This window comes from Neophocaena asiaeorientalis, unplaced genomic scaffold (genome assembly GCF_003031525.2).
Source record: "Neophocaena asiaeorientalis asiaeorientalis breed wild unplaced genomic scaffold, Neophocaena_asiaeorientalis_V1.1 scaffold91, whole genome shotgun sequence".
Taxonomy (NCBI): domain Eukaryota; kingdom Metazoa; phylum Chordata; class Mammalia; order Artiodactyla; family Phocoenidae; genus Neophocaena; species Neophocaena asiaeorientalis.
Window position 1 is genome coordinate 14262630 of NW_020173198.1, and position 26234 is coordinate 14288863.

General features: G+C 50.4%; 1 protein-coding gene across 1 annotated transcript in view; it reads left to right on the plus strand.

The window, feature by feature from the left end:
* The window catches only part of LOC112399290 (uncharacterized), an 89005-nt gene extending 74049 nt beyond the window's left edge, over positions 1-14956 (plus strand). The window contains exons 40-53 of the mRNA XM_024744364.1: positions 956-1120; positions 3994-4162; positions 4581-4765; positions 4994-5086; positions 5238-5442; positions 6721-6905; positions 6987-7084; positions 9311-9495; positions 12166-12371; positions 12506-12686; positions 13435-13544; positions 13852-13968; positions 14113-14254; positions 14464-14956. Of these exons, the coding sequence (XP_024600132.1) occupies positions 956-1120; positions 3994-4162; positions 4581-4765; positions 4994-5086; positions 5238-5442; positions 6721-6905; positions 6987-7084; positions 9311-9495; positions 12166-12371; positions 12506-12686; positions 13435-13544; positions 13852-13968; positions 14113-14254; positions 14464-14540 (2118 nt within the window). The 3' untranslated portion in view covers positions 14541-14956. The remainder of the gene's footprint in view (positions 1-955; positions 1121-3993; positions 4163-4580; positions 4766-4993; positions 5087-5237; positions 5443-6720; positions 6906-6986; positions 7085-9310; positions 9496-12165; positions 12372-12505; positions 12687-13434; positions 13545-13851; positions 13969-14112; positions 14255-14463) is intronic.
* Positions 14957-26234: the final 11278 nt, after the last annotated feature.

The following is a 26234-nucleotide window of genomic DNA, read 5'->3' on the forward strand; positions in this document are numbered from 1 at the left end:
CCATCCAAACATCCATCCGTCCATCTACCCACCCTCCCATCCTCCCTCCCATCCCTCCATCCATTCATCCCTCCATCCTCCCATTCCCCACATCCCAGGGGTCAAACATTTTCTGTAAAGAGCCAGATGGTAAATATTTTAAGTCTTGCAGACCATATGGTCTCTGTTGCAACTCTGGCATTGTGTCATGAAAGCCACCATAGATGACATGTAAATGAATGGGTATGGCCATTCCCGATAAAAATCTATCTACGGGGACAGGCAGTGAGCCAGATTTGGCCCATGAGCCACAGTTTGCCAACCCCCAATCTGTTCATCCATTCAGAAAGCATTTGTAGGTCTTACCTCTGCCAGGCTCTGTTCTAGGTGCAGGGGCAAGGATGGTGAAAGGGACAGACGAGGTGCCTGCCCTCCTGAAGCTCACAGTCCAGTGGGTAGAAGAAGAAAAAACAGACAAGGTGCATGATATGCAGTCAGGTGTGGTGAATGCTGTGAAGGAATGAAGCAGGGAGAGTGGACAGGGGATTGCAGGGGGCCTTGCTGACAAATGCAAACTGCAGCGGGAACAGCCAGTGCAAAGGCCCTGTGGTAGGAGCATGCTTAGAGTGTTTGAGGAACACAGGGTGGCCCTTATAGAGAGAGCGAGAGGGCGAGGTTAGGAAGATAACGCAGACCCATAGGACCTGCCAAGGAGACCGGCTTCTCCTCTAAGCGCAGTGGGAAGGCAGAGGCTTTGAGCCGGGTGGACAGTGTCTGATTTGCATTTTTTTAAAACTTAGCCTGGCCGCCAAGTGGAGGAGGGGCTGTGGGCTGGGGCAGGAATGGAGGCTGGGAGACCTGATAGGCTATTGTGACAGTCCTGGCATGAGGGATAGTAGCCTGGACCAGGGCATAGGGAGAGGAAGCTGTGCTCCTGCACCTCCCTGACCACTGACACCCCACCCTTTCGTTCCAGGCCCTCTCGGTCTCCGGGGAGCACACCTTGGGCAGCGGTGGGCTTCTGCTACACTCCAAATGCCAGCTGGGCCTCGCCCCAGACCCAGACCGCAGCCTGCACCTCAGCCTGACCCTCCGCAACCACAGCAGGCCCCGGATGCCTGACTTCTCCGGGGAGCTAGAGGTAAGGTGGCTGGGTCGGGGCTGCCCACCCCATAGGCAGGATACTCTGATGTCCCTCTGTCCCTCTCTGCCCAGTGGACCACCACTGCCTGGGTGGCCCTGCCATCTAGTGGCCAGTATTAGAACTGCAGACTGGCACCCTAGTGGGGACTTGAGCTTAACTGTAGGTGGGACCCCCTGTGGCTGGCCCCCCCACCCTGAGCAGCTCCTCTGCTGCCCCAACATCAGCCCTTCTATAACCGAGAGGCAGTGGCTGGACTCCCAGGGTTTGAATCCCAGCCCAACCTCTTCCTGGCTAGCAACGTACTTCGCCTCTCTGTGCCTCAGTTCCTTCGCCTGTAAAGTGGCGGATAATCATTGCACCTACCCTACTTCCCATGGCATTAATATCGCAGGGATTAAGTATGTTAATATGTATAGATTGCGTAGAATAGTGCCTGATACAAAGCAGCCACTAAGTAAGTATTAGCTGCTATTATTATTAGCTATTATTGGCCGAGTCTTCTCCTACCCCTTCCACCTCCCAGCAGCCCAGGGAGGTAGAAGGGGACAGAGCTGGGTTCAATACCTGCTCTGCTCCCACCTGGCCAAGGGCTATTGGGAAGGGACCTCTTTGAGCCCCATTTCCTCATCTGTAAGTGGGGATCAGGTATATTTCACAGGGTGGTCAGTGGGGTTCTGGGCACCCCTCCCCTCCACCCACACAGCACGGGCATACGGGAGGTGCTCCATAAGTGCTGTCATCCATCCATCTCTGTGTCTCCCTGGCTGGGTGACCTTGACCTTGTGACTTTCCCTCTTCAAGCCTCAGTCTTCTCTGTCAAATGGGAACAAATCCCATGTCCTTCGCAGAATTGTTGGGAGGAAAAGAAACAGAGTTTGCACAGCACGTGCACACAGTAGGTGCTCATGAGATGGGATTTTCCTTCCAGCGTCTAGCGCTGGATGAGGCATTTCTGTGTCTGGAGCTCACTCAGCTCCTGTTTCCGAGCCCAGCAGCAGTGGCAGTTTCAAAAGAGTTTTCCTTTCTGAGTTTCGCCAAGGCTGGCTCTCGTTTCCCCGTTTGCCAGCCAGGCCCCCAGCCACTCCCGCACCTGTAATCCGGGTGCCCCAAGGCTCACTTCCCCAGAATCGGAGGACTGGGAGTGAGCCCCGTGGGGCCCAGCCCGCGGTGGGCGGCCAGGGAGTGGCTGGTCCTCCTGCTTCCAACCCGAGCATGTGCGCAGCTGGTTCTAACCGCTTCTCCCTTGCCCACCCCCTCTCTGCTTGCCCCATTTTGGGGTCCGTGGTGTGGAGAGAGGCCTTTCACAGCCTTGTTTGGTCTCTACACCAACCCGGTGGAGAAGAGGGACAGATTCGGGAGGTCAGGCACTCACCCCGGCTGCTGGGGTGCTCGCCACTCAGTGACAGTGACTAGGACGGACACCTCAGCTGTGGTCTGCAGGACACCCCCCCTCAGGCTCACCTCATGCACTGTGAAATCCCCTAAGGATTCCTGGGCTCCACCCCTCCCACCCACTTAGGAAGCTGCATGTTCATTGAGCAGCCTGAATTGGATTCCTAGGGCTGCTGTAACAAATTAGCCCCAACTCAGTGGTTTAGCACGACAGAAATTTCTTCTTTCACAGTTCTGGAGGTTAGAAATCTAAAATCAAGGTGTCAGCAGGGTTATGCTCCCTCCAGAAGCTCCAGGAAAGAAGCCTTCCTTACCTCTTCCAGCTTCTGGGGGCTGCCAGCAATCCAGGCGTTCCTTGGCTGTGGCGGCATTATTCCAATCTCTGTCTCTGTCTTCACATGGCCTTCTTATAAGGACACCAGTTATTGGGTTTAGGGCTCACCCTAATCCAGTATGACGTCATCGTAATTTTATTTCATCTACAAAGAACCTATTTCCAAATAACATCACATTTACAGGTACCAAGGGTTAGAACTTCAACAGATCTTTTTGAGGAATATAAGCCCATAACACACCACACACACACACACACACACACACACACACACACACACACACACACACACACACACACACACACACACACACACACACTGATTCCTGATAAATTTTGAGAACCACCATTCTATATCTGATCTTATAGATTTTGAAACTGAGGCCCAGAGAGGGTAACACACTTACTCAAGGCTGCACAGCTTGTTAGCCACAATATCTGGACTAGAATACAGAGCAGCTGAATTCAGGCCAGAGGTGGCTCCCCTCCCCTACAACGGCTTCTTAATCAGCCCATTGGCCTCCCCCCTGCAAGGTCTCCCTAGGGTTCCTTCTCTTAAGGCCTCTGAGGCTTTTCCTGCCTTTGCCCCACCCCATTCGAAACCCTCCTGTCTTGTGTCCCCTTCCCTCAAGGCTGGTGGCTGCAAGGGCTGGGATGAACTGCTCAGTGCCGGCCTTTATGCCAGGTGCTACCCACGATGTCTCCTTGAACTTGTGGAGACATTTGCAGTGGTTCTCAGGCAAACATGGAAAACCTGGCCTGTAGGTGGAGACACCTGGGCACTAGGAACGTAAAAATGCCAGTGCCCAGCCCCTCCCCCAATCAGTTAAGTCAGAATCTCTGGGGTGAGGCCTCGGCAGCAGGAATTCTTAAGCTACTTGGATGCTGTGCGCCGCGCTTGGTTAGGTCCCTGGATGTGGATTTTAATAAGCGTTTTCTGCAGTTGGTAGGATTCTGAGCCCTGTGGCAGGGGTGGAAGGTGGGGGGACCCAGTGCCCCTGAAGATGTGGAGGCGGGTGGGCATTGCCTTTTCCCTGCAGGTTCAACCTCACCCTCCTCAGCCACCTCTCCCTGGGCCCGGGGCCAACAGGGGCCAGAGGCCAGAGGCCAGGCTGCACTCAGGCCTCTGCCCTTCGCCTCCCAGCTCCGCGGCCCCAAGGCTCAGCAGTTTGGCCTGCTGGGTCGGGTCTCCACCTCAGCTTCTCGAAGCTTGGTCCAGCTGGAGGGAAACGTGGACGACGGGGACGAGAAAGTGAGGCTGTTGGTGTCCCGGGCCCCGAACTGCTTCCAGGCCTCGGTGGCCCACAAGGAAGGTGAGTGGAGGTACTGGTGTGGCTCAGCGGCCTGGCCAAGGCCCCAGCTTGGCCCAAGAGTGGACAGAGATTGGGGTGCTGAGAGCTTGAAGTCAGAGGAAACCCTGGTAGGACTTGGTGGCACCCCCAGCTTGGAGGTGATGATGGACTTCCTGTGGTCACCTGTGGTGCCAGGAGAGGCTGGGTAAGTCTGGACCAGAGGTGGGTGTCGGCTGGGGGATGGGGAAGAAACCAGGTTTCAGGGGTTTGGAGGTTGATTTAGGCAGCTCAGTTCAAGGCCCTCAAATCCTTGGGCCTTTGAGACTCTGCCTGTGGGCAGTGGGGAGCTACAGAAGGCTGTGGAGAGAGGGAGGAGTGGGCAGCTGGGAGGCAGATGGACGAGTCCTGGGTACAACGGTGGGTCCCTTCCTGGCCCCAGGGAGCCAAGAGGAGAGTGTGGTGCTGCGGGCATGTGCTCACAGGCGGACTGCGGAGGTGGAGGCCCTGCTCCAGGACAGCGGGCAGCCCATCCAGCCCCTGGGACGCCTGACCCTGCAGGCTGCCAACCAGAGCCTCCGCTTGGCTGCATACGGCTGCCAGGGGACCCTGCTGGGCCACGTGGAGGTGAGAGGGCCAAGGGCTGGGGGGAGGGGTGTTATTCCTACCCACCCACCCCCACCCTGCCCGGGCAGAGGCCACAGGACCAGGATCCCTAAGTCCAGGAGTACCAAGGAAACCAGAGGCAGACAGCCCATAGTATGGCCAACACATCCTTGGGCGTTGCTGCTGGCACCGAGAGCATTCTGTCCACTTCATTCCCATGAGGCCCAGCCTGTCCCTCTGTGTCCGCAGTCCAGGGTGGCTGCTCTTGGGTCCCAGGTGCAAGCCCGGCTGGAGGAGAAGATCCATGGCTTGGACGCCTACGTGAGAAGGTTCCAGCGCCTGGTGGGTAGAGTGCGCTGTGATGTCGGGGGCACCCTTGGAGAACGGGAGGGAGCGTGAGGCTGTGGGGGGTCACCCCTCTGGCTTGTCCCGGGCCTCCCTCATGGACGTGAGGGTCTTCTGGAGCTTTCTGTGCCCCCGTTCCCCTGCCCAGGTGCAGCCGGCGGGCGCCCTGGATGGTGCGGCAGGCTCCCTTCTGCAGCTGTGCCAGGCGGGGCTGGCGGCCGTGCGGGAGAGTGGCCGCGTGGTGGCCGCGCTGTGGGACCAGAGCCGGGCCAGGCAGGGGCTGACACATCGCGTGCCGCTCTACCTGGAGAGGCTGCAGGCAGGGCTGGAGCAGCTGCGGGATGAGCTGGAACGTGAGTGCAGGAGACAGGGCGTGACCCTGCACCCAGATCCACACCTGATCCCAGGGCCCCCGACCCCAGGTCCCTCACACTCGGCCTGCGGTACTGGTTCAACCAGAAAGGCCACCTGATTTCTGGCAGGCCTGCAGCCCAACTTCCTTTAGACCCTCTGCCTTATTTCTCATGGATCTAGAGCCTTCAGACTTTTGGAACAGTGTCCATTCTTGTCAGTCTCCAAGCTCATATCCCTCGTGCCTGCTGCCTTATCTCTTCTGGGACTGCTGCCCAAGTTTCTTCAGTCCCCGCCTGATTTCTTTTGGCTATATAGCTTTACTTCTATCAGGCCCACTGTCATAGATTCTAGGGCCTATTTCTGGTTCTGTGATAAGCACCAGTGAGACCGTGCGGGTCGTGAAGGCTGCTGTCCCGAGCGCCCTCCTGGCGGTGCTGGGACGCCCCAGCCTCTCCCAGGAGCACCAGGGCTGACAGCTGGCCCAGCAGGGAGCCCCAGGACCCTGCCCCGCACCAGGGCGGCCATCCCTCTGACTGGCCAGCGCTCGGGCCAGACAGGCTATTAAATGTACTCTCACCCCTGCTTGTGTCCCTTTGTCAGAATCCCAGGGCCACCCCCAGCCTCGTGATTCACTAGGACTCACAGCTCTCAGGACATAGTTGCACCCACGGCTATGATTTGCTACAAGGACAGGATACAGAGCCAGGTGGCGGAGGGACAGGTGCAGGGGAGGTTCTAGGGAGACCAAGCACGAGCTTCCAGACTCCTCTCCCAGTGGGGGCACACAGGACTCCCTCCACTCCCCCAGCTTTGAATTGTGACAACATGTGTCAAACGCTGTCTGCCCGGGGAGCTCCTTAGAGACCCTGCGTCCAGGCTTCTCACTGGGGGCTGGTCACGTAGGAGCCTCTGCCTGGCACAGACCAACATTCCAGACTCGCAGAAGGGGGTGTTCGGCGTAAACCACATTGTTCGTGCAATCCAGGCACAGTGAGGCCCTCTTATCAGGTCTGGGAATGGTGGGAATCCCCCGGAATCCAGCCAGGGCTGACCCTGTGAACCGGCCTTGCAGTTGGACAGTCTCAGGCCTGCCGGGCTAACTCTTTTCCAGTCTCTAGTGCCACCACCTCATTCCAGGTCACAGGCCCTACTTCTTTCCTGGAGGCCCGGGTCGCCGGGGGGCTGGTTTTCCTGTGTGGGCCTGGGATGCGGGTAGCAGCATCTCACCTGCCACCAGGACCGGGAGGCCTCACGGTGGGTGCTGGCTGCCTTTGCAGAGCCCCTGGCCACGCTGAAGGACGCCTACTTGGAGGTGACAGTGCAGCCCCTGGACAAGGTGTGGCAGGAGCGGGCCGAGGAGGCCGTGCAGCGGCTGCAGGCCTGGGTGTCCGGGACGCCGGGGACCTGGGGGTCCGGGCCCATCGCAGCGGCGCTGGAGGCCACGAGGGGCGCCCTGGAGCTGGTGAGGTGGGGTGAGGGGAAGGGAGGCGGCCCTGCAGGCAGGGATGGCCCTGATGGCTCTCACTGCCCCCACCTGCTCCAGGCCACCCACCAGATGCTGTCTTGGGCTGAAGCTGTGTTCTCACAGGCACTGAGGCGGCTCTGCAAACCCTTGCTGGACCTGTACAGCTTCTCAGCCAGGTAACTTGTCCCCTCTGGGGTCCTGCCCCACGCCAGGCACACCCTCCGTCTCATCTGCTCCCCTGACAGCCCTTCCATAGAGACATTTTTAGCCCCATTTTACAGATAAGGAAACTGAGGCTTATTCTTCATTCCGTGGATATTTTATGAGCACTCTTTGAGCAGGTACTGTTTTAGGTTTGCAGACGCAGCGGCGAGTAGGATCGATCCTGGCCCTCACGAGGGCCATGGCTGAGCAGGGAGACGGTCACTGAACACAATGACCAGGTTATCTACCCTCAGGGGCGGCAGGCCTTCCTATAAAGGGCCTGAGAGTGATGTGTTCAGGATTTGTAGCCCGATGGTCTCTCACGTAGCCTTCGTTTTTTGGTTTTGTTAAGAATCCTTTAAACAGTAAAAGCCATCCTTAGCTTGCAGGCCATTCCAAAGCAGGACACAGGTTGGAGTCGGCCACGGACCACAGTCTACCGACCTCTGAGCTAGTATGTTAGGTACCAAGTGCTACAGAAAAAAAAAAGGCAGGACATGTGGGTTGATGGGGGCATTTTATTTTTATTTTTTAAATCTTTTTGTTTATTTTGGCTGGGGGGCACGCGGGATCTTAGTTCCCCAACTAGGAATCCAACCCGTGCCCCCTGCAGTGGAAGCGCAGAGTCTTAACCACTGGACCGCCAGAGAAGTCCCCGATGGGGGCATTATAAAGAGTGAGGCTGTGGTTGGCTTCAGTGAGAAGGTAGCATTTGAGCAAGGGCTTGAGGGATGAGGGAGTGAGCCGGGTGCACATCATGGGAAGAGCGTTCCAGGCGGAGGGCACAGCTGGTGCAAAGGCCCAGGGGTGGGAGTGCACTTCCTGCTTGAGGAATCTGAAGGAAGCCAGGGGGCTGGAGTGGAGAGTGGAGGAGTCCGGGGGGTAATGGGTTCCGGGCAGCCTGAGGCCTTTGTCTCTTACTCTGAAATGGGAACACACAGGAGATTTTGAGCTGAGGAAGGACATGATCTACCTTTCATCTAAAAAGATTCCTCTGGCCCCAGTGTTGAGAATAAAGACTGGGGGCAGGGAGGGGGATAGAAACAGGGAGCCCAGTTTAGAATGGTCCAGGCGAGATGGGAGAGTAGCTGCGCCAAGCAGTGGCAGCCGTGGAGGGGGTGCGAGGCAGTCAGGTTCCGGGTGTTGTAAGGACAAGCCTGTAGGACTGGTTGACAGATTGGATGTAGGTGGTGAAAGAGAAGAGCCAGGGATGACTCCCAGGGTCTTGGCTTTGATGACTGGAAGGATGGAGGGTCCATCTACGGAGTAATGGGGATGACTGGTGTGCAGGGAGCAGCTTGGAGCTCTGTTGGTTTCCTGTGGCTACCATAGCAAATTACCACAAGTTCAGTGGCTTAAGCGACACAGATGTGTTCTCGTGTAGTTCTGGAGGTCAGAAATTCAAAATGAATGTCAGGTTCCTCTGAGAGGCTCAGGGGATAGCCCTTCCCTTCCCAGCCCCTGCAGGCTGCCTGCTTGCCTCGGCTCGTGGCCCCCACCTCCATCTTCAAAGCCAACAGGGCAGCATCTTCTCCCCTCTGACTGTTGTCCTTATATCTTCTCTCTGACCCTCCTGCCTCTCTTATAAGGTCCATTGTGATTCCATTGGCCACCTGGAAATCTGTCTCAAAATCTTTAGTGTAGTCACACCTGCAAAGTCCCTTTGGCCTCCTAAGATAACACAGTCATAGGTTCCAGGGACTTGGGCGTCTTTGGGGCTGTTGCTCAGCCTGCTGTGGTGGGAGTGGATGGTCTGGAGCTCTTTCCGACCTGCTGAGTTTGAGACGCCATCAGGACACCCCACTGAGGCAGCTTTCTGAGGCCTGGGCCGTAGAGCAATTTGGAGGTTTTGGAGGAGTCACTGGCCCTGAAGGAGCAGCAGAGCCAGCTTCAGGGACAGGCCTGAGGAGCCCCTTCCCCACACAGGCCGGAGGCCCCGCCAAGGCACATACGTTCAGGCCCCTGGCAGGAGATCAGATGCCTGCGTCCTTAAAATAGGACAGTCATTTCTACCCCCAGCCTCCACCTCGTTGTGCCACCTCCCCAAACAAAGCCTGTGCCCTCCCTAAGAGGCTGATGTTCCGTGGAGGTCAGCTTGCACCGGACCCTTACAGGGCCATCCTGCGGCTACGGAAAGTGAGGCTCCGACAGGCACGACTTGTGCTGGAGGTCTCCCAGCTCCTCTGTGCTCCCTCCAGGGACCACTCAGTGGTGGTGACACTGCCGATGCTGCCTGCAGGGGACGAGCCCCTGGACGTGGCCCGGGTGACCAGCCACCTGGTGGAGGAGAAGCTGCTGCGGCCACTCCGAGAGCTGTATGGGACCAGCGTGCTGGCCGAGTACCACCGGCTCAAACGCCGTCTGCTGGGGGCCCCCTCTGGATGTGAGTCCTACACCGCCCTCCTCCCCGGGACCCCTCTACCCTGTGGAACGTGGCAGCAGGACCTGGCAGGGCCAGATAGACAGTGGGACCATCCGCCCAGTAGTACAGTAGCATTGTAGTACTGGGCCCATCTGATCCCAGGCTGATTCCAGAGGTTACTGGGCTTCCCAACGTCAAACAGGATGAGGGTTGGGCTGCAGATCCAGGCTTTTGTCCAGAAAGTAAAAGCCTGAGCCTGGAACCCAGCGCGGAGGCGTGGCGAGGGACTGAGGGCCAGGGCCAGCTCCCTCCAGGCAGACTCTGCAGGAGAAGCACCAGGCAGACCTCCAGTTGCAGCCGGAAGGCCACTAATTGAGTCCAGACTGTCCGTCAGGCAAGGCCTGGAGCCACAGGCGGTGCTGGGACCAGACACAGCTCTGGGGGCCCTGGGGGCTTGGAGCCCCTGGAGTTTGCATCCGCTGCCCTGAGTGCGATCTGGTGAGTCTCCTCACCTCTCTGTCACCTGGAGGGGGCAACGTGGCTCACTGGTGTGGTAACGGGTGTGTGCCTTTGGTGCCTGGCAGGGTCTCGAGTCAGTGGGAAAGCTTGGCAAGGACTGGTATGTAGCATCGGGTCTTGTGATCTCACAGGTGGGAATGCGGAGGCTTGGGCAGGTGGGAGAGGCAGCGTGGCGACTGGAAACAGCCTGGTCTTTGGGTTCCATGCGTGCGACCTGGGACCGGCCTGTGACCTTCAGCTCTGACACCTGACAAGGGGCTCCTAGTACCCTCCTCGTGTGGCCATCATGGGCTGGCACGGGCCAGCAGCTGCCGGGTACCTGGCCTGGGCGTGTGTTCAACGGGTGGGGCTCCTCTTACCCAACCCCCACACAAGCCTCTGCTCCGCAGCAGCACTGGCTCAGGGGGTCCGAACTGCCCTCTCTCGGGCCACCTCCTGCCCACCGTGAAGAGGGCTGGGCCTGGCCCACATGGCACCTCCCTCCTGTTGGATGGAGCCTTTGGCCGTACTTTTTTTTTTTTTTTTTTAATGAAGACATTTTATTTTTGTGGGGGGATTTTTTTTTTTTTTTTTTTAATGAAGACATTTGACTTTTGTGGGGGCATTCTGTTGTTTCTTTTTGACAAAAATATTTATTATTTGGCTTCATTGGGTCTTAGTTGTGGCATGCAGGATCTTTCGTTGCAGCGCACAGGCTTCTCTCTAGTTGTGGCACGTGGGCTCCAGAGCACACGGGCTCAGTAGTTGTGGCACGCGGGCTGTCTAGTTGTGGTGTGAGGGCTCAGTAGTTGCAGGGCATGGGCTTAGTTGCCCCATGGCATGTACGATCTTAGTTCCCTGACCAGGGATCAAACCCGCATTCCCTGCGTTGGAAGTGCAGAGTCTTAACCACTGAACTGCCAGGGAAGTCCCTGTGTCATATTTTAGATTCCACATACAAGTGGTATCATGATAACCTCTAGTTGCATCCATGTTGCTGCAGATGGCATTATTTTGTTCTTTTTTATGGCTGAGTATCCCATTGTATATATGTACCACATCTTTATCCATTCATCAGTCAATTTAGGTTGTTTCCATGTCTTAGCTATCGCAAATAATGCTGCTGTGAACATAGCGGTGTGTGTATCTTTTTGAATTAGAATTTTGTCTGGATATATGCCCAGGAGTGGGATTGCTGGGTCATATGGTAGTTCTGTTATTAGTTTTTTAAGGAAGCTCCATACTGTTCTCTGTAGCGGTTGTACCAATTTACATTCCCACCAGCAGTGTAGGAGGGTTCCCTTTTCTCCACATCCTCTCCAGCATTTGTTATTTGTAGACTTTTTAATAATGGCCATTCTGACCAGTGTGAAGTGGTACCTCATTGTAGTTTTGATGTGCATTTCTCTAATAATTAGCGACGTTGAGCATCTTTTCATGTGCCTATTGGCTATTTGTATGTCTTCTTTGGAGAAATGTTTGTTTATGTCTTCTGCCCATTTTTCGATTGGGTTGTTTTTTTTAATATTGAGCTGTATGAATTGTTTGCATATTTTGGAAATTAAGCCCTAGTTGGTCTCATCGTTTGCAAATATTTTCTCCCATTCTGTAGCTTGTCTTTTCGTTTGTGATTTCCTTTGTTGTGCAAAAGCTTGTAAGCTTGGTTAGGTCCCATTTGTTTATTTTTGGTTTTATTTCTGTTGCCTTGGGAGACTGCAGGTTGCCCATTTAAAGTGTCTGATTCAGTGGCTAGTGTGCCATCCATCACCACAGTCAATTACAGAACCTTCATCACCCCAAAAAGACACCCTGCATCCCTTAGCTCTGTGTCCCCATCCCTCAGCTATACCCCCAGTCTACTTTCTGTCTCTGTGGATTTGCCTGTTCTGGACACCGCGTATGAATGGAGTCACGTAACACGTGCCCTTTTATAACGGGCTTTTCACTCAGCGCAGAGTTTCTGAGGTTCGTCAGTGTTGGAGCGTGCATCACACCTCATTCACCTTAGGGGACCCCTAGAGCTCAAGTCATCTTGAAGCCAAAGGTTCTTGGGGACAGACCCCACTCCCCACGTGGGCTGCCCATGAGGAGATGGGCCAGGGAGCAGGCTCTGGACAGGCTGGGCTGCCCCATGGGCTCGGGTCCCGGGCACAGCGGGCCCCATTCCCCCTGCGTCCGGCCTCTTCTCTGCAGACCACGCTGTGGTGGCTGGCACCAGGCATGTGGTGACCTTCGACGGCCAGGTGTGGGGCATCAGTGCCCGCTGCGGCAGCCTGCTGCTGGCCAAGGACTTCGCTCACGACACATTCTCGCTGACGCTAAACCGGGCGGGCTCGGGGCTCACGTCCCTGACCGTGGAGTTGAACCACACCACCCTCGTCCTCTACCCCGGCCTGAAGGTGAGCCTGCAAGAGCGGGGGGGGGGGGGCGGGGGGCACGTCGCCCAGACACTTTCCTGCCTCCTGTCACGTCCACACACCTGTGCCCTGTGGAGACTGTCACCTGTCCTGCTCAGCCCCTGTCTGGCCCACAGACCTACAGGCTGTACAACTCCTCCCTGCCTGGGGAGAGCTGTCTGGACCTGGATCTGCCTCCCGCCAAGACAAGGAGGAACAACGTCCCCAGGATCGAGCTGACCAGTGAGGACGGTATCTCTGTTGTCTGTGACCTCCACGCCAGCCTCTGCAGCCTGACTCTCAGCGTCTGGCAGCACGGTGGGTCTGGGCCCCCAATGGCGGCCTCTGAGCCAGTGCGGTCAGCTTCCAGGGCTGAGACTGACAGATCCCAGTGGGCAGCACTCCGAGTCCTTGGGAGGCTGTGGGCAGGAGGCCCAGGGACACTCTTGGGCCTCTGCTGCTCCTCGGGGCTGACAACCCAAGTGGGTACCAGAACAGCCCAAACAGCTCAGAACTGGAAGAGGGTCAAAGGCCATCTCTCCCAGCTTTGATCACGTCCAGCACTGGGACAGCCCCTACTCCAGCGGCAGCGCAACTCTGGGTGCAGCCCCGCTGGTTGGCCGCTGCCCCGTTTCAGGCGCTGCAGCGCGCACGGCCTGCTCCTCACGTGATCCTCCCGCTGCTGTCCCCTGGGACACGTGACATGACCCAGGCTAATTTACGGGCCCCCCCACTCCTCCAGCCACAAACATCAGGGCCAGGCTTTGAGCCCAGAGCTTTGACCCCACGTTCTGCCCCCTTCTCTGGGACGTGCCCCTCCCCTTGATCTGGTTGGGCAGCCCCAGGAACACTTGTAAAGGGCTTGCATCCTGACCACTCGGGATGGGGTTGGTGGATGGGGGAGGGAACAAATGCTTTTCTCAGTCCTTTTTCTCCTCTCCCTCTGGTGAAGTTTCAGAGCCAGGACCGGTGTTGGGGGGTCAGGAGTGGAGGGTGCAGGGTCTGGCCATGCCCCCCCCCGCCAACCCTGGCCAGCAGGCTCTCACAGCCTTTCCTGCCCCCACAGGCCTGTCCGCTGGCCTTCTGGGCACCAATGACAACGAGGCAAGCAATGAGCTGATGCTGCCGGACGGCACGGTGGCCAGCAGCCTGGAGGAGGTCACCCCCGCCTGGCAGGTGAGCTGGCTAGCCAGCCCTCCCTCCCTCAGGGCCGGGCGTCATCACTAGGACGCTGTGGCTGGAGAGGGGAACAGGTGTGACCCAGGCGCGCCCCGGAGAGGGAAGCCTCTGTGTGGATTGGCCGTGGACCTGAGGAGGGTGGGGCCCCCACCTCCGAGGCTCCTGGGCCTGCATGTTCCACACCTGCAGGGAACCTCTCAGTCCGAGGGGGTGGTGGTTCCCTCCTGGGGCTGCAGCCCCCAGTGGAGCTGCCTGGAGAAAGGAGGTCCAGGCAGGAGCCTGAGTCTTGGGTTCGTCTCCCCAGGTGGGTGGTGACTGCAGGGCCATGGAGAAGACTCGGCTGGCATGCCCGGTACAGAGCCTCACCTGCCGGGCCTTCTTCCAGGACCCCCGCTCCAGCCTGGGGAACTGCTTCGGGGTGGTGAGTGTGCAGCTGCAGAAGCCACTCGGCAGGGGGACTGCAGGACAGAGAAGGCCCTTGCCCTGATCGAGCCTATAGCCCTCCTCTGTGCTGCTCCCCAGGGTGTGGTGGGCAAGGACACTGACTATGGGTGCTGGATTTCAGGTGGACCCCACACCCTTCCTCAGCCTATGTGTCCAGGACACCTGTGGCACCCAGGAGCGCCAACCTGCCTGCAACCTGGCGGCCGCCTACATCCACCTGTGTGCCCGGGGCTTCGTGCCCCTGGACCCTCCTCCACAGTGCGGTAAGCAGTCTGACCCCTGCCTGGGGGCGGAAGGTTGACCTCTGCCTTCCATCCCAGAGGGAAAACCAATTCTTTTCTCTTAGCTTCCACCGAGAGGACAGGCACTCAGTTATTGTACAGTGAGCTAAGAGTCAAAGCAAAGTTATGTGTGAAGGAGTACTTATTAAGAAAGAGAAAAAGAGGGCCACAACCTCCACCTTCCACCCCAGGTCCAGTGAGCCCTGTGACATACAGCACAGGAGACGAGAGCTCGGGGAGGTCAGGCAGCTATGAAGTCGGCTGCTGAAAACTCAGAACCACAGACTTGCTGTTAGGGGATGTGAATGTACACGCCCTACAAGGTCTGGGAACCCCTGGGCACACCTGAAACCAAGGTCGTGCATGATTCCCACAGCTGAAGTCCCACTACACAGACACAGAAGTTGGCGACTGCAACAAACAACGGCAGTGGACCCCCGATAACAGAGCAATTATTCATGAACCTCGCAAAAGAACAGTTAGTAGTAGTAGCTACTGGGAGGAGGAGTGGGTGTGACTACAACAGGGTGGAAAAGGGAGATGTTTGTGGTGATGGAACAGTTCTGTATTTTGATGGTGGTAGTGGTTACATGAATCCTCACCTGTGACAAAATGTCATGGAACTATACACACACACATTCTACCAATGTCTGGGTTTTGATATTGTACTATAATTATGGAAGATTTAACCATTGGGGGAAATGGGATGAAATATATACAGGACACTCTGTACTATCTTTGAACTACCTGCAATTCTATAATTATTTTAAAATAAAAAGGCTTTAAAATTAAATATAAAACATCAGAGTCACAGTTTTATAGGCAAGTTGTAATAATTTACTATAACTGTTCCAGAGTATAAAAAGGAAACCTTCCTCTTCCTACCTCATTTTAAATTTTAATGAAGTTAGTGTTACCTTATGGGAGACAAAAACCCGAGGGCAATACAAGAGGAAAGTTAGAAGCCCAACTGCAAACTCGAACGTAGATGTTACTAATATGTTAGTGAAATTCAAAAATACGTTGAGACATAAGCTAAGAAAACATCTTAACCAATTGGAAGTAATCTCTGGAACCCAAGGATGGTATTTAAGAACAGTGTACTAAAGTAGGCAATTTAAACTAGGTAATTCAAAACAGTCCTTCTGGTGGGCTATCTAATAATGTTAAACAAGATAGAGAAAATGGGGTACTGGAAATATCTGGATCAAAATCCAGGGGAAGACAGGAGAGTGACATCAACAGGTGGCAGGCTAGGAATCTACAAATCCTCAGTCCTCCATGGAAACACTGAATATAGAACAATATATGGACCAAAGTAGCTTTGTGAGAACCTAGAAACCAGTTCAGCAGCAGCAACAACCAAGTGACTGCCTGCCTGAGAAAACGTCTCACTCTAAATGCAGGAAATTTCATGGCATTTGTGCTTGCCTTCCACAATACAGTTTTGAAGAAGCCAGCTAGCTCCTGGCTCATCCCTTGGGAGGGAAGGAAAGGAGTGGAACTTGCTTGCAATGTTCTGACTTGTCTGGGACCTGCCAGAGGAACAGGTCTCTCTTGACTTAGTGACGATGAGAATGGTGGCATAGTTTGGATATCATGTGGGTGATTGCTGAAAGCAGGAGTGGGTGCTGCTGCCAGAGGCAGCTGCAGGGAGTCTGCAGTCCTGTAGGTGACTGGGAGCAAGATTTTGGACAGAGGAATACAATACTATATCTAAGCCCCTGAGAAGAAGCAGGGGTGAAAGCTGGGGAAATTAGGACATTTAAAAGCAGCTGTGTCTACTGGGGATGTGGAGTTAAAGCACACACTCAGGCCCAGGGAAGATGCGCCCATAGAAAGTATTTGAGAGAACCCTGAGCTTTCATACCAGGTTGATTAGTGAAGGCCTTCCCCTGCACAGGGACAGTCTGCAAAGAATGGGAGAGGTGGATGTCTTTTCAAATGCCCAGTTCCAACAAAAGATGACAAGACATACAAAGAAATGGTGAGATAGGGCCCATTCAGAGGAACACAGTAAATCTCCAGAAACTAACTCTCAAGAAACATAGGCCCCTTATTGACAGGCTTTAAAACAACTGTCTTAAATATGCTCAGTCAGATGAAGGAGAAGAAAGATGGCAGACAACTAAGTGAAATCAGGAAAACAATATATGAGAAAAATGAGAATATCAACGAAGATGTAGAAATTACAGTAAACAAATTCTGGAGGTGAAAAATGCAATTTGTGCTGTCTTCAAGAGACTCACTTTAGATCTAAGGACACACACAGGTTGAAAGTGAAAGGATGGAAAAAAATATTCCATACAGATAGTAACCAAAAGAGAGCACACTTTCAATAATGGATAGAACAACCAAAGAGAAGATCAATAAGGAAATAGAGAATTTGAACAACATTGAAGATCAACCAGACCTAGCAGATATATACAGAACACTCCGCCCAACAGCAACAGGGTATCCATTTTTGTCAAGTGTACATTGAACATTCTCCATGATAGACATTAGATAGATAGATATTAGGCCATAGAACAAGTCTTAATAAACCTCTAAAAACTGAAATCATACAAACTATTTTCCAATTACAATGGAAAGAAACTAGAAATAGCAGACAGAAAACTGGAAAAATCACAAATTGTACAAAATTAAACAGCACACTCTTAAACACCCAATGGGTCAAAGAAATTACAAAATAAATTAGAAAATATCTTGAGACAAATGAAAACAAAAACACAACACACCAAAACTATGGAATTTAGAGAAAGCAGTGCTACTAAGGAAATGTACAGCTGTAAATCCTCACATTAAAAAAGAGCTCAAATCAACACCCTAACTTTACTCCTTAAGGATCCTGGAAAAGAACAAATCAAACCCAAAACTAGCAGAAGGAAGGAAATCATAAAGATTAGTGCAGAGATAAATGAAGTAGAGAGTAGAAAAACAAGAGAGAAAGTCAACAAAACCAAAAGTTGGTGTTTTGAAAAGATCAACAGAATTGACAAATCTTTAGCTAGACTGACTAATAAGAAAAAAGAAGACTCAAGTAAGTAAAATCAGAAGTGAAATAGGGAACATGACAACTGATTTTTACAGAACCAAAAAGGATTATAAGAGAGTACTATAGACACTTGTGTGACAACAAATTGGACAATCTAGATGAAATGGATAAAGTCCCAGAAACATATTACCTGCCAAAACTGAATCACGAAGAAACAGAAATCTGAAAAGACCTAAAACTAGCAAGCAAATTGAATCAGTAATCAAAAACCTCCCAACAAAGGAAAGCCCAGGACCAGATGGCTTCACTAGTAAATTCTACCAAGCATTTAGAGAATTGAAACCAAGCCTCCTCAAACTCGTACAAGAAACTGAAGAGGGGGGCTCCCCTGGTGGCAAAGTTGTTGAGAATCTGCTTGCCAATGCAGGGGACATGGGTTCGAGCCCTGGTCTGGGAAGATCCACACGCTGCGGAGCAACTAGGCCCGTGAGCCACAACTACTGAGCCTGCGCATCTGGAGCCTGTGCTCTGCAACAAGAGAGGCTGCGATAGTGAGAGGCCCGCGCACCGTGATGAAGAGTGGCCCCCACTTGCCACAACTAGAGAAAGCCCTCACACAGAAATGAAGACCCAACACAGCCAAAAATAAATAAATAAATTTAAATTATATTAAAAAAGAAAAACTGAAGAGGGAACATCTTCAAATCCATTTTATGAGGCCAGAATTATCTTGATACCAAAGCCAGACAAAGACACTTCAGGAAAACTACAGAACAATAGCCCTGATGCATATAGATGCAAAAATCATCACACAAAAAAAAATACAGTTGGCCCTCCATATCTATGATTTCCACATCCACAGATTCAATCAACCATGGATTGAAAATATTTGAAAAAAAATCCAGAAAGTTCCAAAAGCAAAACTTGAATTTGCTGCATGCTGGCAACTATTTACATAGCATATATATTGTATTAGGTACTATAAGTAATCTAGAGATGATTTAAACTATACAGGAGAATGTACATAGGCTGTATGCAAATATTATGTCACTTTATATAAGGGACTTTATATAAGGGACTTTAGCATCCACAGATTTTCGTATCCATGGAACCAATCCCCGTGGATACTGAGGAACAACTGTACTGGCAAACAGAATTCAAGAGTACATTAAAAGGATTATATACCATAACTAAGTGGGTTTATTCCTGAAATGCAAGGATGGTTCAACATAGGAAAATCAATGTAATATACCACATTAAAAGAATGAAGGAAAAAAAAAAACCATGACCATCTCAACTGATGTAGAGAAAGCATTTGACAAAATTCAACACCCTTTCATGATAAAAACACTCAACAAACTAAGAATAGAAGGAAACTACCTCAACATAATAAAGGCCATATTTGACAAGCCCATAGATAACACCATATTCCATGGTAAAAGACTGAAAGCTTTTCCTCTAAGATCAGGAGAAGACAAGGATGCCTACTTTTGCCACTTCAATTTAAAGTAGTATCAGAAGTCCCAGCCAGAACAATAGGTCAAGAAAAAGAAACAGAAAGCATCCAAATTGGAAAGAAAGAAGTTATCTCTGTTCTCAAATGACACAATCATATATATCTAAAAAACCATGTATATGTAGAAAATACTAAAGCTTAAAAAAATTTAAAGACCTATTAGTAAACAAATTTGGCAAAGTTGCAGAATGTAAGTCAACACACAAAAAACAATTGTGCTTCTATACACTAATGAGCATTCCATTCCAAAAAGGAAATTAAGAAAATAATTCCGTTTACAATAACATCAAAAAGAATAAAATACTTAGGAATAAACTTAACCAAAGAGGTGAAAAACTTATACACTGAAAACTACAAAGCACTGCTGAAAGAAATTAAAGAGGATACAAATAAATGGAAAGATATCCCATGTTCATGGATTGAAAGACTTAATATCATTAAGATATTAATACTACTCAGTGATCTACAGATTTAACGCAATCTCTGTCAAAATCCCAACGGCTTTTTTTGCAGAAATATAAAAACCTACCCTAAAATTCATACAGAATCTCAAGGGGGCCCCAAGTAGCCAAAGCAATCTTGAAAAAGAACAAAGTTAGAGGTCTCACACTTCCTGGTTTCAAAACTTTTAACATAAGCTACAGTAATCAAAACACTGTGGTACTGGCATAAAGACAGACATATAGACCAAAGGAATAAAATAGCCCAGAAATAAACCCTTGCATATATGGTCAAATAATTTTTGACAAGTATGTCAAGACCATTCAATGGAGAAAGTATAATCTTTTCATCAAACAGTGCTGGGAAAATTGAATATCTACATGAAAAGAATGAAGTTGGACCCTTACCTTACACCCTATAAAAACATTAGCTCAAAATAAATCAAATACATAAATATAAGAACTAAAACTATAAAACTCTTACAAAAAAACAGGGGGAAAGCTTCATGACATTGGATTTGGCATTGATTTCTTGGATATGACAGCAAAGGCACAAACAATAAAAGAATAAACAGACCAACTGGACTTCATCAAAATTAAAAACTTCTGTGCATGAAATGACACAATCAACAGAGTATAAAGGCAACCTATGGAATGGGAGAAAATATTTGCAAATGAAGTAACTGACAAAGGATTAATCTCCAAAATATACAAACAGCTCATGCAGCTCAATATCAAAAAAACCCAAACAACCCAGTCAAAAAGTGGGCAGAAGAGGGGCTTCCCTGGTGACACAGTGGTTGAGAGTCCACTTGCCAATTCAGGGGACACGGGTTCGTGCCCCGGTCTGGGAAGATCCCACATGCCGCGGAGTGGCTGGGCCCGTGACCCATGGCCACTGAGCCTGTGCGTCCGGAGCCTGTGCTCCGCAAGGGGAAAGGCCACAACAGTGAGAGGCCACGTACAGCAAAAAAAAAAAAAAAGAGTGTAGGTCAAAAAATGGACAGAAAACCTAAATAGACATTTCTCCAAAGAAGGCATACAGATGGCCAACAAACACATGAAAAGATGCTCAACATCACTAATTATTAGAGAAATGCTAATCAAAACTACAATGAGGTATCACCTCACACCAGTCAGAATGGCCACCATCAAAAACTCTACAAACAATAAATGCTGGAGAGAGGGTGTGGAGAAAAGGGAACCCTCCTACACTGTTGGTAGGAATGTAAATTGGTACAGCCACTATGGAGAACAGTATGGAGGTGCCTCAAAAAACTAAAAATAGAGCTCCCATATGATCCAGCAATCCCACTACTGGGCATATACCCAGAGAAAACAGTAATTCAAAAAGATGCATGCACCCCAATGTTCATTGCAGCACTGTTTACAATAGCCAAGACATGGAAGCAACCTAAGTGTCCATCAACAGGAATGGGTAAAGATGTGGTACATATATACCATGGAATATTACTCAGCCATAAAAAGGAACGAAATTGGGTCATTTGTAGAGACATGGATGGACCTAAAGACTGTCATACAGAATGAAGTAAGTTAGAGAGAGAAAAGCAAATATCATATATTAACGCATATACATGGAATCTGAAAAAATTGGTACAGACAATCTTATTTACAAAGCAGAAACAGCGGCACAGATGTAGAGAACAAATGTATGGATACCAAGGGAGAAGTTGGGGGATGAATTGGGAGATTGGGATTAACATATATGCACTATTGATACTATGTCTAAAATAGATAACTAATGAGAACCTACTGTATAGTACAGGGAACTCTACTCAATACTCTGTGGTGACCTAAATGAGAAGGAAATCCAAAAAAGAAGGGATATATGTATACATACAGCTGATTCACGGTGCTGTAAAGTATAAACAAACACAATATTGTAAAGCGACTATACTCTGATAAAAAAAAATAAAATTGGTCAAAGGACTTGAATAGACATTTCTCCAAAGAAGATATATAAATAACCAACAAGTACATGAGAAGATGCTCAATATCACCAATCATTAGGGAAATGTGAATCAAAACCACAATGGTGGGACTTCCCTGGTGGCACAGTGGTTAAGAATCCGCCTGCCAATGCAGGGGACACGGGTTCAAGCCCTGGTATGGGAAGATCCCACATGCCACGGAGCAGCTAAGCCCATGTGCCACAACTACTGAGCCTGTGCTCTAGCGCCCGCGAGCCACAACTACTGAGCTGGCGTGCCACAACTACTGAAGCCTGCACGGCTGCAGCCCGTGCTCCGCAATGGGAGGGGCCGCTACAGTGAGGGGCCCGCGCTCGTCGCACCTGGAGGGGGCCCAAATGCAGCAGTGGAGATCCAATGCAGCCAAAAATAAATAAATAAAATAAATAAATTAAAAAAAAAAAAAAAAAACCACAATGGTATATAAACTCACACCCATTAGAGTGGCTGCTATCAAAAAATTAGAAAATAGTGTTAGCAAGGATGTGAAGAAATTGGAACCATCATGCACTGTTGGTGACAATGTAAAATGGTGTAGCTAATATGGAAAACAGCATGGCAGTTCCTCAAAAAAATTAAAAATAAAATTACCATATGATCCAGTCATTCCACTTCTGGGTATATACCCCAAAAGAATTGAAAGCAGGATCTCAAAGATATCTATACACCCATCATAGCATCATTATTCACAACAGCCAAAAGTTATAAGCAACCCGTGTCCATCAGCAATTGAAGGGATAAGCAAAATGTATATATACATACAATGGAATATCATTCAGCCTTAAAAAGGACGGAAATTCTGACACAAGCTACAACATGAATGAACTTTGAGAACATTATGCTAAAGGAAATAAACCAGTCACAAAAAGACCGATACTGTATGATTCCCCTTCTATGAGGTACCTAGAGTTGTCAAATTCATAGAGACAGAACACAGAATGATGGTTGCCATGGGCTGGTCTAAGAGGATAATAGGAGTTGTTTAATGGGGACAGAGTTTCAGTTTTGCAAAATGAAAAGCGTTCTGGAGAATGGATGGTGGTGATGGTTGTGCAACAAAGTGAAAGTACTTAACACTACTGACCTGTGCACTTATTAAGATGGTCAACCTTTTTGTGATGTATATTTTGCCACAACTAAGGATCTTTTAATTAAAAAATTTTTACTGAGCACCTACTTCATATGCTAGGCATGGTGATACAACTCTAAACACTGAACTTATAACCACTGTAATTATAAAAAACGAACACACTTTAAGGAGACAAAATTCTAAGAGCAAGAACCAGCAGAGTCAGACAATAGACACAGACCCACAGGAATTCAGAAATGGGTTTATCCAACACAGACCATAAATTTCGGCAGGGATAACAAGCAACTCATGCAGCTCAATATCAAAAAAACAAACAACCCAATCCAAAATTGGGAAGAAGACCTAAATAGACATTTCTCCAAAGAAGATATACAGATGGCCAACAAACACATGAAAGGATGCTCAACATCACTAATCATTAGAGAAATGCAAATCACAACTACAATGAGATATCACCTCACACCAGTCAGAATGGCCATCATCAAAAAATCTACAAACAATAAATGCTGGAGAGGGTGAAGCTGGTGAAGAAAAGGTGAAGAAAAGGGAACCCTCTTGCACTGTTGGTGGGAATGTAAATTGATACAGCCACTATGGAGAACAGTATGGAGGTTCCTTAAAAAACTAAAAATTGAAATACCATATGACCCAGCAATCCCACTCCTGGGCATATACCCTGAGAAAACCATAATTCAAAAAGAGTCATGTACCACAATGTTCATTGCAGCTCTATTTACAATAGCCAGGACATGGAAGCAACCTACGTATCCATCGACAGATGAATGGATAAAGAAGATGTGGCATGTATATACAATGGAATATTAAAGGAATATTTAATATTCCATTGTATATATGGAATATAAAAGGAAACCAAAAGGAACCATAAAAGGAAACGAAATTGAGTTATTTGTAGTGAGGTGGATGGATCTAGAGTCTGTCATACAGGGCAAAGTAAGTCAGAAAGAGAAAAACAAATACCGTATGCTAACACATATATATAGAATCTAAAAAAAAGGTCATGAAGAACCTAGGCACAGGACGGGAATAAAGATGTAGATCTACTAGAGAATGGACTCGAGGACATGGGGAGGGGGAAGGGTAAGCTAGGACAAAGTGAGAGAGTGGCATGGACATATATACACTACCAAATGTAAAACAGAGAGCTAGTGGGAAGCAGCCGCATAGCACAGGGAGATCAGCTCGGTGCTGATCTAGAGGGGTGGGATCAGCTCTGTGCTGATCCCCCCTAGAGGGGTGGGATAGGGAGGGTGGGAGGGAGATGCAAGAGGGAAGAGACATGGGGATATATGTATATGTATAGCTGATTCACTTTGTTATAAAGCAGAAACTAACACACCATTGTAAAGCAATTATACTCCAATAAAGATGTTAAAAAAAATTTTGGCAGGGAACTAGAAAATTTTTAAAATATCATATCTGGAAAGAACCAAAGATATCATATCAACAGATGGCAGAAAAGGAATTTAATAAGATTGTCTAATGCTCATATTTTCTTTTTAAAAAATTCTCTTAGCAAATGAGGGCTAGGAGGGACCTTCCTTAACCTGGTAACTTGAGGTATTTCGTATCCAGCCTTTAACATCACAGTTGATGGAGAAACATCAGAAGCAAGGAGATAGACACTCTTTCTCTCTGTTTCTATTACATATTGTATTGATGACCCCATCACACTCAGTAAGACCAGAAAAAGAAATGAAGTACAGAGATTAAAACTCACCTGCTGGGACTTCCCTGGTGGCACAGTGGTTAAGTATCTGCCTGCCAATGCAGGGGACATGGGTTCGAGCCCTGGTCTGGGAAGACCTCACATGCCGCGGAGCAACTAAGCCCGCGAGCCACAACTGCTGAAGCCTGTGTGCCACAACTACTGAAGCGCGTGCGCCTAGAGCCCATGCTCTGCAACAAAGAGAAGCCACTGCAATGAGAAGCCCTCTCACCGCAACAAAGAGTAGCCCGCGCTCGCTGCAACTAGAGAAAGCCTGCGCGTAACAACAAAGACCCAACGCAGCCAAAAATTAATAAATTAAAAAAAAACAAAAAAAGCCTTACCTGCTGATGGTGTGCCTTGCCCAGAGAGGTGCCGAGGGTCTTCCTGGGTCTGTGACCCCTAAGTTGAAGAGGTCCCTGCTTCAGTGTGAGCTGGATATCCAAGGGGTAAGGCTGACTCCTTCTGAAAGTAAAGAGAATTCATTCAGATGTCACCAAATGTTCTGGAAACATCTGAATGTCCCTGCTGCTTTCATGACCTGGATACCCTCTCTTCATCAGGACTCAGCCCCTGAACTCCCCTCTATCCCCCACTTTGGGTACACCCTCCATGCTCCCAAAGCATCACGTGCTGGGGTTCAGCCCTCTCCCAGGTCAGGAACTCCTGGGGTGGGGGTGAGGGCATGTCTCACAAGTGCAGGGAACCATCTAACCATACCCACTGCTCTTCCAAAAGGGGAGATGTCCTTTTAATGAGGGCCACTCGAGGCCTGACCCTGCTGGGCCTACAGCACGCCAGGGGCTATAACAGGGGCCCTCAGCTCGCTTCCAGGAAACGGCGGGAGCTCCCTGTCCTCTGGGCCTACAGCAAAGACTTACTTCTCTTCTTTTTTCTTTGCAGTTTGAGATTTTGCCTGAGCCAGCACCAGGCTGCCAAAGATTTCAGACTCCCTCTCCTCCTACCACAGTCCCATCTCGTCAGCAAGCTCAAGATTCCTGTCTGGGGCAGGACAAGCAGCACGAAATGCCAAGAAACTCAGAGAAGACCAGGAAAGATACAGATCCAGGAAAGAAGGGCTGTTAGGCATTGATTTCAGAATGCTTCTGGGGGCGGTAAAGCCCACACTGGTCTGGGTAATGCTCCACCTCCCTCAACACCTGCCCTGTAATTCCAGGAGGCAGCCTGGCCTGCCGGGCCCAGCTCTGGAGAGCGGAAGCCACTCCAGCAACTGTTCTGCCTGAGATATTTAGTCACTCGCTGGCTGCTGTTTCGGAAGCCTCAGCTGTATGAGCCAGGCTGCCCCGGGTCTCCTAGCCTGGGATTGGCTTCCCCTGCCCTCTTCAGGGTCTCCCCTGAGGCATGAGGATCCTTGAGGGGAAACTGATGGTCCCAAATCCCTTAACCACAAGCCTGGTTGGGTGCTTCCCTCTTTGGGGTAGAGCCTGACTCTAAGACTGAATGCTCCAGGGGGCCGGTTTCCACAGACGTGTGCTCTGCACCTGGGCACTCAGACCCCAAGAGTTACAGCCCTAAAAGTTGTTCACTTTCTTTGGGGGGAGGCTTTTCCGTTGAGTTTTCAACTGAAAAAATAAAGCTGGCAGATTCCAAGAACATGTCCATTAGATTGCTGGGGTTAGCCATCCACTGGAGAGATTGGCGGGGGGTGGGGGCGGTGTTGGGTGGCTGTGAAACCTGCCCACCAGTAGGGGGTTCCCAGGGCCCTCTCTACACCAAGTCCAGAGTCCAGAGCAAAGGGTGAAGCGTCAGCCATGAGGCATGGGGCCACCAGAGGGCCAGACGCCAGACTGTCCCTGGCCTCCCCACACGTAAATGCCTGGCACACAGCAGATGCTCAGTGAAGTTTAGAAGAAGGAGCTCTAGAGAGTTTTAGAGTTTTTAGGAGTGAATGGGAATCAGGGAGCCGGTCCCGCTCATTCCCACACTCTGGAGGGAAGGGGGAGGGGATGGCTGTCGTGATTGATTGAGCAGATGCCATGTTGCCATGGTTACAACTAGCCGATCCCAGAGTACAGGCACTGCTCTTTGAAAGATGTTTGCTCTTCTCTCAGACTTTATAATAACCCAATGAGGAGTGGATGATCCCCATGTAATAGAAGCAGCAGGCTCAGAGAGCCCAGGGGATGTACCCAAGGTCACACAACTAGCAGATGGCCAGGCTGGCGCTGATCCCCAAGGCTGCC